This window comes from Puma concolor, chromosome C1 (genome assembly GCF_028749965.1).
Source record: "Puma concolor isolate L17-30 chromosome C1, mPumCon1.1.hap2, whole genome shotgun sequence".
In the NCBI taxonomy this organism is placed as follows: domain Eukaryota; kingdom Metazoa; phylum Chordata; class Mammalia; order Carnivora; family Felidae; genus Puma; species Puma concolor.
In genome coordinates this window covers 37,153,509-37,168,592 of record NC_141674.1, presented here as the reverse complement: position 1 = coordinate 37,168,592, position 15,084 = coordinate 37,153,509, and the positions used below count along the sequence as shown (strand labels likewise).

General features: G+C 41.6%; 1 protein-coding gene across 2 annotated transcripts in view; it reads left to right on the top strand.

Annotated features, from left to right (window-relative positions):
* Positions 1-1,101: 1,101 nt before the first annotated feature.
* The window catches only part of ATPAF1 (ATP synthase mitochondrial F1 complex assembly factor 1), a 28,396-nt gene continuing 14,413 nt past the window's right edge, over positions 1,102-15,084 (top strand). The window contains exons 1-6 of one of the 2 annotated variants that reach the window (XM_086716880.1): positions 1,102-1,501; positions 4,362-4,470; positions 8,539-8,589; positions 9,223-9,285; positions 12,610-12,660; positions 13,838-13,885. In XM_086716880.1, the coding sequence (XP_086573006.1) occupies positions 1,179-1,501; positions 4,362-4,470; positions 8,539-8,589; positions 9,223-9,285; positions 12,610-12,660; positions 13,838-13,885 (645 nt within the window). In that variant the 5' untranslated portion in view covers positions 1,102-1,178. The remainder of the gene's footprint in view (positions 1,502-4,361; positions 4,471-8,538; positions 8,590-9,222; positions 9,286-12,609; positions 12,661-13,837; positions 13,886-15,084) is intronic. The other variant, XM_025912821.2, reaches the window with a different exon arrangement.

The following is a 15,084-nucleotide window of genomic DNA, read 5'->3' as shown; positions in this document are numbered from 1 at the left end:
CAGGGCCCAGGGCCAATCTCCACAAGTATAGGTTAGCCTGAGAAGAGTTGAAGATCCTGTCCCTGCCCCAGAGGAATCCACCATTCAGGAAGTGTTTCTACCAGGTAAGACCCAGACAGGAAGTCCATGAAGACTTGAAGTCATGAAGTCTGTCTGTCCATGAAGACAAATTGATCAGTGCCATCGTAGGCTTGTTCCAGGGCCCTGTGCTGGGAGTGGGACACAGAGATGTTGATGTCACTGTCTATATCTCAGGAGCTCCCACTTGGTTCAAGGGGATGAAGAAGACTGTGGTGGAGTACCTGGGTGGCTCAATCGGTTAAGTGTCCCACTCTTGATCTCAAGTCAGGATCTCATGGTTTGTGAGATGGAGTCCAGCATTGGGCTCTTCACTGACAGTGGGAAGCCTGCTTGGAATTCTCTCTCTCCTTCTCTCTCTGTCCCCCCACCCTTGTTCATACACACACTCTCTCAAAATAAATAAATAAACTTAAAAAAAGATGGTATTGGGTCAAGAGAGAGGAAAGAAAGAACATTCCAAGCATCAAAAGCAGCCAAAATAAAGACTTGTCAGGGACAGACCCAGATGTCTCTTTAGGGAGGAGGGTAGTTCAGTTTGGCTGGCGCTCAAAGTGGATGTCAGGAAGCAGAGGGAGACAAGGCTTCGGAGGCAGCCGGCATCTTGCAAAGAGTTCAGTCCTTGGGTAGAACTTAGACAAGTTCTCTTAATGACCCTCAGCCTCAGTTTCTTCATTGGTAAAATGAGGAAAAAGCCTGCCTCACAGGGTATGAAGCAGTTAGTGTCCTGCACACAGAAACACCCAGTAAAGAGAAGCTGTTACTGTGATTCTAGTTGATGAAAGGGCCTTGGATGCTGAAGGACAACTACTGCGGCGAGTGCCAACAGAATCTGAGAGGGAGCAATCTCCGTGACGACCAGCAGCAGGTCCGAGCGGCTTTAAGAAGAGACTTGGAGCGCACAGACTGTTGGACCCGAGCGGGAGGGCGTGGAGGCCAGCGGGCTCGAGGGAGGAGGCGGGCCGTGGCGCTCCGAGCGGCGGGCAGAGCGGCGAGCTCCCTCCTCCCCGCTGCGCCTCACCTCGCCCTCTCTGGGGCCCGGAACCTTGCGCGCGCGGAACCTCGGTGCCGGAGCCGGGGCACGGCAGACCCGGAGCGCGATGGAGCCGGCGCGCGGGCCGCGGGCTGAGGCCGACGCGCACGAGGAGGAGGAGGCGGAGGCGGCAATGGCTGCCGTGGTGGCGGCGGCCGGTGGCACGGGCCCCGCCGTGCTGCAGGTGGCCGGTCTGTACCGGGGCCTGTGCGCGGTGCGTAGCCGCGCTCTAGGACTGGGGCTCGTGTCCCCCGCGCAGCTGCGTGTGTTCCCGGTGCGCTGCGGCTCAGGCCGGCCCGCGGGGGGTGCCGACGGCAGCGGGGCCGGGGCCGAGCTCGAGGCCAACCCCTTCTACGACCGCTACCGGGACAAGATCCAGCAGCTGCGCAGGTGCGGGCGCCGGCCGGCCGGCGGCGGGCTGGGAGGGGCGGCGCGCGGCCCGCGTTTCTGGTGGATCCGACATCCTCGGTGCTTAGAACAGCCCTGCGATGCGGGCCCGGTTGCTGTCACTACTCTATAGATGATGCGTCTGGGCTCAGAGAAGCAAGGTCACTTGCTAACATCGCACAGCTAGGGTCAGAGCTGAGAGTCTCTGCAAAGTCCTCGCTCTTCCCCCAGTTGTCTGTCTCTGTGCTCTAGTTCTCAAAATGCAGAGGTGGAATCCTGTGTCAGATCTTATGAAGTAGGCAGTTCCAAGAGACCTGCCCTCATTATAGAAATGGGAACGTGGAGCCTTTCATAGAAAGGACTTGACTTGCTCAAGGTCACATATTGATTCACTGGGGCCTGGCCTAGAACTGGGGTTCCCAGGTTTCTAGCTACAGCCCTGACTACAAGGAAAGGAGGTTGGGGGAGGGAGCAGGGCGTCAAAGACTAATGGTGTGGCAGTTGGATCAACCACCGAATCCTCTCATTAAGATGAGGAAACTGAGAATCAGCATCAGAGATCTGGCAGAGGTCACACAGCTGGTTGGGATTCATCTGTCTTGGAATCCAGGATTCCTAACACTTCTTCTCAGCTTCCAGATAAAAGGACTTGGAGATCAAGAGGCTTAAGGTGGGTGTAAGGGGACCAAGGGAGGGTCTGAAGAGTTTAAGTGGGAAGAACTGAAGGAGATCAAAGATGAAAATTAAAGGGGCTTGGGAGAGAATTTGGCAGGGTGGGCAGGCAGTTGGTTTGGGAAACCAAAGACTGAGTACTATTAACTTCTTTGAGTTCTGTCTCACCTCTACTTCCATGGCCTTAATTTACTCCTCCGTCATCTCCTGGACTCTTGCAGTCATCCACCAGCTAGTCTTCACCACTTCCACCCCAGTCCAGCTCACTGCTGCTATTGTGATCTGTCTTCGCTTTTTGAAAAAAATGACAGAATAAAGGAATGAGAATTTTTGCTCTCTTTTCAGCAACGTTCATATATACTCAAGAATTTCTCATCTTTAAAACCTTTCCTTGACCTACATTCCCCTCCAGTCTTTTCTCATTGATCCCTTTCACAGGCAGGCAGGCATCTTAGCAGAGTTGTCTACTCATACCCTGAATATTTCACAGCTCCCATTCATTCTTACTCATGAACCAATGAATGGCAGGTTTTATTCTTCTTCCCCACTAGATCATTCCCATCAATATTTACACATACTGACATCTCCTAAAGAGTGAGCTTTCTAAAGCACCCACAATGACTCTGGATAATGTCCATATTCTGTAGTGTTCCACACAAGGTTCTCACGCTGTAGTATCTGTCAGTCTCTCTATACTCACGATAACCTGGGCTCTTGTAGCACCAGCCCCAGGTTTGGTTTGAGCCAATAGCAGGACAAGGCTATGTGCCCTGCTGACCCCTTCCAGCCTAGTATCTGGATTTTGCATCATACTCTGCTTTGGTGAATTGGGAGGATATGATCTAGCTCCAGACCCACTGTATCTAGAGTGTGGACAAATTCCAGAGAGCAGGTTGATAGTGAGGAAGTATTCACAAATTACTATATAAAGAAGGACCAAAAGAACTAAGGCAGGTTTAACCTAGAGAAAAATTTAGAGGGTGACATAATAGTGATTTTCAAGTACTCAGATAAAAAGAATTAGACATTTTTTTTTTCTTGTTCCTAAGAGTGAAAGATACAGATAGATTTAGGCTCAGATGTTTTAATAATAAAAGATGTCCAAGGTGGGAGTGCACAGACTCCAATGTCTGGGCTGCTCCTCACTCACTCTACCCACTCACCGTAGCAGACCCAGGCACAGCTGTGGATGCTTGCAGCACTTACCCTGGTCCTGGCATTTGCAGTCCCAGCTGGGTGGGTGCCACATCCCACAGGACAGGACCGCTAGACTGACTGTGTACTAAGTTGCTGCTCTGCTGTGGAGGGGAGGAAGACGATCTGCCCATGTAATGGCAATGAAGGGAGTGGTGTTCCTCTGGAATGGAGGAATGGAATGTTATGGAAGAGGAGTCCCATACAATGCCTTGACCGGGAAGGACTTCACCAGAGTGGTGATCACGATGCCCTTTGGATCCTGCAGACCTCACCTATGACAGGTCTTATGGCCCAGGAGCTGGAATCCCTATATGAGGTCTTCACCAAAGTGTACAGTGGCAAATATCACCTTGTTGCCTACACAGCCTGGAGATTTCTTAACAAGGATGTCAGCCCCAACATAACCTGAAGACTAGCTTCATTTTGACACAAAGGACAAGTTCTGCTGTTCCATCTGCAGGAGCAAGGTCTTGGGAGAGAATCAGGGAGATACTCAGATACTAAATCTCCTGCAAAATAGGCTGCCTAAAGCCTCTGAATCATCTGCATCTGAATAAACAAGTATTTAACCTGGGAGTGGGGGAAAGAGGATGTCCAAGAACTAAATGTGTTCAAGTAACAGTGTTCAAGTAAAAACATCTACTAGGAGTGCTATTAGACTCCTGCCTGAGTAGGACAACCAAGCAAGATGACTTCAAAGTCCCCTTCCCATCTTGAGGACTGAATTCCAAGGATGTAGAGTATAAGTACCTGAGGGACCAAGCTCTGCATCACCCTAGGAAATATCCTGCAGGAGAAGAATTGTACACAGGCCCCTTGAGGATTAACAGTTGTTAAATAACTGGATATCTTTGTCCACTTTCTTGATTTGTAGGCAAATCCTTCAACCTCTGAATGCCTGTGTCCTCTCTCTCTGGAAGTGGAACATGATGCTTTGTTATTTCCAAATCCAAAAAGTCTCAAGTAGTTTAACTTTTGGTTTACCTTTAATCAGATCTGACCCAGCTGCTTTTGAATCCCGACTAGAGAAGCGCAGTGAGTTTCGGAAGCAGCCAGTGGGGCACTCCAGGCAAGGTGACTTCATCAAATGTGTGGAACAGAAGGTAAGACCTGCCCCCTTTGTGTTTTTGGCTCACCAGTGCTCCACCCCCCTGAATGTAGCCTCATTATATTCATCTCAGGCTCCATGCATAAAGGGTATCCTGCTCTTTCTGGCAAGGTGCTGTGGTCGTGGTAGAGAAACAGAGGGATGAAAAAGGCATGCTTCTGGAGGGATGCAGTAGAGTGGTCAAAGCAAGGCACACATGGCAGTGGGCTGTAGGGATCAGGGGACAAAAAAGTGCTTCATAGCTATTATTATCCTTAAACAAGAATCAAAGCTGGGGGAAAGCATGTTGAAATCTAATGCAGTGCTTTTCAAACTTTTTGATCATGAGCCACAGTAAGAAATATATTTTACATTGCAGTTCAGTACACACATGTGTATGATTATAACTGAAGCAAAGTTTTTACAAAACAATGCTTACTTTTAGTACATGCAATGCATCTTATTTTCTTTTAAAAACCTTTGGTCACAATCTAGTAAATTGATTTCACAACCTATAATTTGAAAAATACTAACCTAGGGGCACCTGGGTCACTCAGTCAGTTAAGCTTCAGACTCTTGATTTTGGCTCAGCTCATGATCTCATCGTGAGATCAAGTCCCACATTGGGCTCCCATGCTGAGTGTGGAACCTACTTGTGATTCTCTCTCTCTCTCCCTCTCTCTCTGCCCCTTCCCTGCTCACGTGTGTGTGTGTGCGTGCACGCACACACACATACGTGTACTCTCTCAAAAATAAACATTAAAAAAAAATACTAATCTAGAGTGGTACATAGAACAACTTGGGGGAAAAAAAAGAAAAAGAACAAATTGGAGTGGGAGAGGCTAACACCAGGAAGGATATGCAGTAATCCAGGTGTAGACTTGAGATAACATACAGTAGAAAATTGGGATTCTGCATTGTGTTTTAGCATGAGAGATTTTTATTTAATTTGGAGAATAACTTTTTTTGCCTTAGGTGTTTTAAATTTTAAGAGAATCCGCTCAGTTTTTTAATAACTGAGTGAGTTCATTAGAACAAAAGCAATAGGTACTGGGTTAATCATTGCAAGGTTGGGGAGCAAATTCAACTTCCTATGACAAATATAGTTTACAACTTTATGTGAACAAACAGGTCTCTACTACAATATTTTAACAAATATAATTTCCTATAATAAACATTTATAGTGCCAAGATTACAAGTCAGTAGCTCTTGGAAATATTACTATACTATAAACTTTTAATGTGACATGGGAAAGCTCTTTGTCCCCTTTTGTAAACAGAGTTAGAAATTCATCTTTATGATGACAAGATAAAATGTAAGTAAAATGTAATTTAATTTTTTTTTTATGTTTATTTCTTTTTGAGACAGAGAGACAGCACAAGTGAGGGAGGAACAGAGAGAGAGGGAGACACAGAATCTGAAACAAGCTCCAGGCTCTGAACTGTCAGCACAGAGCCTGACGTGGGACTCGAACTCACAAACCGTGAGATCATGACCTGAGCCAAAGCCGGATGCTTAACCGACTGAGCCACCCAGGCGCCCCTAAAATGTAATTTAAATTATGGCAACTCCTGGGTAAATAATGACTTTCTGTCTTTACTATCTAGGTAGATAGAAGAGGGCTAATGACTCCATTCCCAAAGCCTTTTCTTAACTCTGAGTCATTGGTTCCCTACCACATGAGACCCAACATCCCCTTTTTAAAAAAAAAGTTTTTTTAATTCTCCATTTTCTATACTGAAATGGTATGTAGACAATGTAACCCACTGGTGCACATAATTTCAGGGGGAAAAAATCAATATAATGCCCTAGCTGTAATATAAAGGAAAGAACTTTTTAATAAAATACTTATTTAGTAGATGATATGAATGATATTTTTCTATAATGAATGAATGATACAAATGAAATTTTTATAAGTGAAATTTAGTATCTAAGTTCTTGAGCACAACTATGCTGTGAAACCTAATGCAGTCATCAGAGGTTTTCGCCTCCATGTGAAATCCCCATGAAGACGTAAGCAGCAAATATTGACTGGTATGGGGTGTTACATTATTACTTTAAAAAAACTCCCAAATCATAAGCGATGTTGTTTTCAGTGATCCTCATGAGATTCCATAATGTACAACCTTCTTTTAAGTTACATAATAATTGCATTTCTGAAAATTTCAGTGTTTGTTAAAGCCATGTTAAAAAGAGAGAGAGAGTGAGAGAGAGAGAGAGAGAGAAAGAGAGAAAGAGAGAAAGAAAGAAAGAAAGAAAGAAAGAAAGAAAGAAAGAAAGAGAGAATTAGATTCTAGATGCAAGTAATTGTAAAAAGGTTTTTCACTTACAAGGATATTTGGCTAGACCCTGAAAAGTTGTGCAGGATGAGGGAAAATTCATTATGTGGAACTCATCAGCAAGATCACAGCTCCTGGCACCCCTTCCCTTCCCATAAATACAAATGTCTTCATCCAGTCAACTATTGTAATAATAGAAAAGTTGTCCACACAGATTTCCAAAGCATCTGTAGGGGAGTATTAATGTACCCATTTTAATGTTTTATTAAGTGCTCTTGACACTTTGGGCACATACTTTCAACTATAATTTTAATTACCTTATTTCATTATTTCCAAAGCCTACTTTTTTTTTATTTTTACATTTTAACATTTCCAAAATTGTCTTAAAATTGATGTGATCTGAAAGTATGCTATCTTATTTAGTTAGCGTCATTTTCTGATGCATCAAATAATGGTGCTTCTTAAGAGGTGTCTTAGGGTTAGATAAAACACACTAAGCTTATACTTAGAGCTTAAATTTGTTATTTCTATAAGTGCAAATGGAAATAAAGAATGGATTGGAGGGACATTGTGGGAAAAGAATACATCAGGCTTAGTGAGTAAGAGTAGAAGGCGCTGTGCAGGTGGAGGGCTTCATTTGTTTTGTTTTCACGACGCATATGAAGGTGAGTGGTATGAAAATGAAATCCATTCTCTCTTTTCTGGAAAGTTTACATATGAAGGACAGACTGCATTAGGATGCTGCCACAGGATAGGGGTATGACCAAAAAGACCAGGGTGTATCCAATAGATTTTTCTACACCAGACTTTTGTCTAATTTATGGGTACCAGTCTGTGGGCATCATTTATGAAAGGTTTGAATTTGTGAAGGCACAGAATAACAAAAGACAGGGTTTTGTGCAGAAAGTGCTTTTTAGCCTCAGAATCCCAGGTATAGATTATACTCCTTCTGAAAGGCATGGACTTGAACTAAGAAATTTAGAGGAAGACTCAGAAGAAACCATCCATGCTATCAGAAATCTCAAAATAGGATTTCCTGGATGTGGCCTTTCTCAGAAATAGTGGGCAGGAGAAGAAATAATCACTAATTTGATGGAGGGAATATTAAGAGTATGTGCTGGAGGGACGTCTGAGTGGCTCAGTCGGTTAAGCGTCTGACTTCTGCTCGGGTCATGATCTCACGGTTCATGGTTCAAGCCCTGCGTCAGGCTCTGTGCTGACAGCTCAAAGCCTGGAGCCTGCTTCAGATTCTGTGTCTCCCCCTCTCTGCTCCTCCCCTACTCGTGTTCTCTCTCTCTCTCAAAAATAAGATTAAAAAAAAAAATTAAAAAGAGTGTGTGCTGGAAAACACTCTAGTCTGATGAGGATGGCTGCCATCAGAAGTGCTGTCACAGATAAGAAGTAGCCTTGGAAAATACATTTTTTCATTTTTTGCCTTCTTTGTGGCTCACTATGGTGCAGATCAGAGAGAGCAGAGCGCAGGAAACCCAAGCAGCTCTCATTCTGGGAAGGAGTCCCTCATGTCCATAGTGGCAGGTATGGAATGGACTCTCAGTACCATTAGATGGTAGTTACTAACAAAGAATCTTTTTTCATCTCTGTATCTCAAAAGCTTAGTCATAGAAAAGTTATATCACAAACAATAACTCTTCGAACAGTGTGTACAGTTACTATATAGAATAGAGAAAAGTGAGTTCTGTAGTGTCAAATTACTAAAATGAGATATTGGGCCCTTCACCTAGCTTAGTGGTCTTTTTCTTATGAGTAAAGCACAGATAAATATCCTGTCTCAACATGTATTTCAGACAGACCCCTTGGGGAAACAGCCTGTGAGCAGAGGATTCACTAAGGACAAGGTAGGTTTCTAATTAAAGATCCAAGTCTGGAGTCATGTGGAACATCTATAACAAGAGGCTGCAAATTTGAACATATTTACCGTGGTTCAGCAATTTGACGATTTTTTTTTTTCCAACTGTGGAGATGAGAAATATTTCTAAAAATGTTTATGTCCTTGATATAACCTCTAGCATAGTCTGGGTCCCGGGGGTGCTATGGGAAATATGAAGTAAATACAGTAATATAGAAATAAAGATACCCTTTCTTTCTATAGGAAGTATTTTTTTGAAAGATCAAAGCATGTTTACACTCATTTAATTTGCAAATAAGGAGCCACCTCTGGTAGAATAGCAGTTAAGGTAACAACCAGATTTTCTTCTCTTACCAGCTACAAGGTGCTGTAGTGCTCGTTAGTGAGGATGAAGCATTCAGAAAGTACTTATAGATACTCTCCAGGAGTAGTACTGTGAAAATCTGCCTGGGCTTAGGGGTTCACTTCTCTGGGCATGCAGATTTTCTTATACATGTTTTCTACTTACCGAAGATCTGCTCCACTGTCCTGATATGTTGCATCTGACAAGGCTTATAGATAGAGCTAAGCTATTTTATTTTTTAAATTGTGGATGTTAATTGCCTTTTATTTTGTCATCCAGACTCTCAGTTCAATCTTTAACATTGAGATGGTGAAAGACAAAACTGCAGAAGAAATAAGACAGGTAATGAATGAAAATGGATTGGCATACTTTATGAAAATGTGTGCTCTGTAAACCAAATCTGGAAGTAGAAAGCAGCATACATTTCTTGATACCTTTTTCTAGCCAAAATGAAAGGTGGTCATAGAAAGGAAAAGTTATGAATTACATGAAAAAGAGTGGCATAAGAAAGCTTGTCCTTATTGGTTTTACTCCTATATGTCTCACCAACTCACATTTCGCCTTTCTGTTTCATTCCTGTTGCCCACATCTTATTTAAAATCATCCATACTGGGGTGCCTGAGTGGCTTAGTCCGTTAAGCATCCAACTCTTGATTTCTGCTCAGGTCATGATCTCATGATCTCACCAGGCTCTGCACTGGTGTGGAGCCTGCTTAAGATTCTCTCTCTTCCTCTCTCTGCCCCTCCTCTGCTCATGTGCACTCCCTTCTCTCTCTCAAAAAATAAAATAATCAGTACCGTTTCCTGGCTTGCTGTACTACCTGTCTGAATAGGTTTCCCTGCTCTTGTTTCTCGCTGCTTTTCCACCTCTCATAACCTTACCAGTTTCATTATGGAGAAGCATAGTATATTGGTTAAGAACACAGACTTTAGGCCAACCTGCCAGTTTTAAGTCCTGGCTCTGCCACTCTACATGAATGACTTTGATAAGTTAGTTGATCTCTCTGGGTCTTAGTTTCCCTATCTGTAAAGTGAAGATAATAACAGTACTTATCTCTTAGAGGTATTTGAGGAATTAAATGAGTTAATATTTATAAAGCATATAGAACAGTGCCTGGCACAGAGTGAGTGCTACATTTGTATTTTTAAGTAAATGAATAAAAATAAGTATTTTGTTAGTAACCCGCTTGCAAATGTTCGGTGACTTCCCATATTCATTTGCTTAGCATTCAGAGTCCTCTGTTATAGGCTCTCCTTCAGGAAACTTTCTGGACACTTCAAAGCACTTACCATCTATCCTGCCTGTTTGGTCATTCCACATGCCTTGATTTGCATTGCTATTTACATTTTCATGTCTGTGATTCTTTTCTCTCTAATTAGACTATAATCGATCTATTGGTATTCTTTGTAATTCCATTAATTATTTTAGGTATATTGAGAAAATCAAAATCATAATAAAAGCAGTAGACTGTGTGTCAGGTCCTGTACTTAATGCTTCATATGCACTATTGCATTAAATTCTCCTAACTGCCTTGTAAAGTAGGTGCTATTACTTCCAATTTACAACTGAGGAAACTGTAAGATTAAGTAACTTAGTCAGTGGTAGAGCTGGGACTCAGACCCCTGTCTGTTTGACTCTGCTTCATATTCCCTTTCCGGAAGTTGTGCCAGTTGCCACGAGTTTTCTTCGGGTGCTATATCATTTGTTTCAGCAGAAGCATTTATTGAATACCTATTAAATGTCAGACTGTATGTCAGACCCATAAATTAAATGAGAGAATCCCTTACTCTCAAGGAGTTTTAGCCTAGTAGAAGGACAGACACAAAAACAGATAAGAACAGCACAGGTTCTAACTTCTGTTAATAGAGGCTTATGCAAAGTCTGTAGGAGACCTCAAACTGTCTTTGGGAAGAAGTGCCAATAGAAAGTGGACACCAAGCATGTCCTTTAGGAGAGAGAAAAGCCAGGCCCAAGCAGCTTGATCATGTGGTGAATATCATTCAGACTTACAATTTTAGACATAAGTTTGTGTTTGTTAAAAGAATTTTGAGTAACCAAGATCAACTGTGTTAGTAAACATCTGTCCATTCTATAAATTTCAGTGTTGGTTCATGACCTATCTACTAATATAGATTAAATAAAAATAGCTGGATGTGCTGTCCTTAAAATGAAAAGACAGTGTCTGACATGCAAAAAAAAAAAAAAAAAAAAGGCAAAGCAACTTTAGGCTGCATTGACAGAGTGATTTGCCCAGGTCCTAGAAGGTAATAGTCCTCTATACTCTGTGTTGGTTAGATCATACTTTGATTAGTGTCTTCAGTTAGGGCTCACCCATCTTTTTTTTTTTTTTTAATTTTTTTTTTTTTATTAATTTCTTTTTTATTTTTTTTAAATTTACATCCAAATTAGTTAGCATATACTGCAACAATGATTTCAGGAGTAGATTCCTTAGTGCCCCTTACCTATTTAGCCCATCCCCCCTCCTACAACCCCTCCAGTAACCCTCAGTTTGTTCTCCATATTTATGAGTCTTCTCTGTTTTTTCCCCCCTCCCTGTTTTTATATTATTTTTGTTTCCCTTCCCTTATGTTCATCTTATGTTCCCTTATGTTCATCCCTTATGTTTTGTCTCTTAAAGTCCTCATATGAGTGAAGTCATATGATTTTTGTCTTTCTCTGACTAATTTCACTTAGCATGATACCCTCCAGTTCCCTCCATGTAGTTGCAAATGGCAAGATTTCATTCTTTTTGACTGTAGGTCTCACCCATCTTAATGAAAATGTTGACAAAGCAGAGAATCTCTAAAGGAAGGTGGCCTGTTCTTCAAAAGCTCACTCAGGTGTCACCTTGGCTGCGATGCCTTCCCCAACTTCTGTGCCTTTGCTGATGCTGTCATTCTCTGCTTAGAATATGTCTCTTCTATGGTGTTTGTCTTCCCAGCCTCCTTGTTCACCCAGCTAACCCCTGTTCATTCTTCAGGATGCAGCAAAAGTATCCCTTCCTCTGGCACTCATTCCCTAACTTGGGTTAAGTGCCTCTTTGTTGCCCTCAGAGCACCTTGTCTCTGGTTTGCATTATAATTCTGTTGTGCTAAGCACAAACCTACTTTATTTCAGCTAGTCTTCACAACAATCCTGTTAGGTTGGTTTTATTGCTATTTTACTGATGATTATATTGATGTTATATAGTGATTTCTAATAATTTGCCCAAAGTAGCATGGCCAGCAAATGATTGGAGCTGGGATTTGCATCCAGGTCTGCCTGACTCCAGACACTGAGTTCTGAATGACTGATGTCCTGGCTGTCTGACAAGGCCCACAGTTGGCTGGGGAATATGAGTTTGGGGAAGGGAAAAAGAAGATAAAAGAGCATGTCTGTTACATACAGGCACATCACATCTTGAGAGAAATGATTAACAAGATCATGGAATCCATTTGTCCATTCCTAGCAGGAATTTGTTACAGAGTTACAGTTTAATCATCTAGAAGAGTAGATGGTATTAAATCTTTTTTGTAATCATGTACTAGTAATAAAAGCATCACGTTGGGTTTTCTTCCCTGTTGTCAAATAGCATATTACTCTGAGCAATGAAAGCTGTCACCATTTCTTGGCGCAGGTTGAAAAGATTACCCACATGTCACAGACACCCTCTCTTTTTTGTACAGATTTGGCAGCAGTATTTTGCAGCAAAGGATACAGTCTACGCAGTTATTCCTGTAAGTAGTTTGGAGGGGAAAATGAAAGTGTTATAACATGAAGGTCAGGTCTCTACCCTTAGCAGGCAGTTGCCTTTACTTTCCAATGTTTATTGCCTCTTGAGAACTTACATTTATAGCTCTGAGGGTTTTTATTATGCCCTAAACACCAAAGATTGGAAGCTCCATATGGTATATTTATGGCTCTTGTTTTCCCTCTTTCTGGTTTAGAAATGCCTCTTAGACTCAAGTCTCTGGCAAGGGAGCATGGTATAAGTTCATGTTGCTGAGCAATTTCCAAATGTATTTTACTTCTTTTTGGTGTTTCCCAGCCACGCTGTTGGAATTTCAGGCAGGGCCTCTAGCATAGCTTTTCTTCCCCTTTTGTCTATAAGTGACCTATTACTGAGCTGACTTAGAGCCTCCTCCTAGGCTTTTTCTGGCATTTCCCCTTAGCAAGTGGTGTTTTCTTTATTTTTTCCCTGCTTGAAATTGCTGTCTTGGAGATAGTCACTGGCCACTGCTTGACCATTGAGGTTTGTGTCTGGGAAGGGGTGCTGCTGGCTTCTTCTGGTTCGGTGCCCTTACAATGACTTCTGCCATAAGGAAGTATTTGATGTACTGGATTATCAGTTAGTTCTTCCACTATTCTTCTTTCCTAAAGAGGAAGCCATTGAAGTTAAGTTATATCAAGCACACAAATAGATACTGAATTTACATGTATGAGTTTAAGATTAAGGAGGTAAACTTAGAGATGGAAAAATAAAGCCAGGCCTTTTGGTTGCTCTGAGAGTATTGCTATCATTTTTTCCCCACCTCTTACATGTATATACCCTTGCCCTTCATGAGCTCAACAACCAAAAGGATCTATATTTTTTGTGATATTTTAGATCTCTAATACCGACTCATTGTTTGAACAGGCATTCTTGGCTCTCCCTCAGACAGCCTCAGTGGCACTTGGCAGAGTCCCTTGCAGAGTTTGGAACATTTGAAATATCCACTCTTGACGTGTAGTTCTGACAACGAGCAGCAAAACATAACATCACATTTTTCTCTCTGTCATAAGAGGGATTTGTAAATAATAGAACTTAAGAGATATTTTTAGTAATATTGAATAGAGTTCAGTATTGGTGAATTTAAGTGTGGTTGAGGCCTTACGTCTTCTTGTTTTTGAATTTTCTTCTTTTCTGACCTGTAGGAAGAGAAGTTTGACTTGATCTGGACCCGAGCTCAGTCCTGTCCAACAGTAAGTTTGTAGTGGTCGTATGAGGATTGCTTATCAATTCTACCAAATAAGGATATTTTCTAGCCAATCTCTTCATACTCCGTACTATCTCACATGTTATAGTGTTCTGTTTATTTAAGAAAGATGCTCACATGCTGACTCTACTGATAAGTGAGATTTTCAGCCTTAAGAAATCATGGGAATTATTTGTCCCAATAAGTGTCTCTGGCTTTTTAGCCCTGTGACACAGTGTAGCCCTTTCTGATTTGGATCTCTTTCAGTATAAGCGAATGTGGGAGGCAACACCTGAGACCTTAATAATTTCACCTTCCTTTAATGTTCTGTTTTATTGGCAGTTTCTTTTTGATTTTGGCCATGCTATCCTGATTGTATGTGCCTAAGGAATTATGAGATTGTTGCTGGAGTAATGAGCTGCCAGAAGACCTTAGGAAAAGGGAATTGGTGAGGTGGACCAGCTGATTTGGTGTCTGTAATAATTTCTAAGATTCTCAAATAGATTTTCCAAACATTACTGAGAGAAAATAAAAACATCTAAGTAAATGGAGAGATGTATACTATGGTCATGAATTGAATGACTCACTATCGGTGTCCTTTCCCCCCAAATTGATCTCTAGAGTAAATATCTCAGTCAAAATCCCAGTAGGCTTTTTTTTCTTTAAAGAAATTGACAGAGTGATTTTAAAAAATTATCTGGATGTCCAGAGGACCTAGAATAACAAAATGATTTTGAAAAAAAGAACAGTTAGAGGACTTACATTTCATGATTTCAAGAATTAATATAAAGCTACAATAATGAAGACAATGTGTTATTGGCATAAAGATAGACATATAGATCAACAGAACCGAAGAGAGAATCCAGAAATAGACCAACATGTGCGGTCAGTTATTTTTTAGCAAAGGTGCCAAGGTAATTAAATGGGGAAAGGATAATCTCTTCAACAAATGGTACAAAACAATTTGGCTTTCCATATGCAAAAAAATGAATCTCTACTCTTGCCTCATACTGTATCCAAAAATTAACTCAAAATAGATAATAGATGTAAATGTAACTTCTTAAAAAAGCAATCTTAGGTTGAATGTTAGTGATCTTGAGTTTGGCAGAGATTTCTTAAGTATATCACAAAAGGCCCAAACTATAAAAGAAAAAACAAATCAGTAAATCAGATTTCATCAAAATTAAAATTTTCTACCTGTATTCT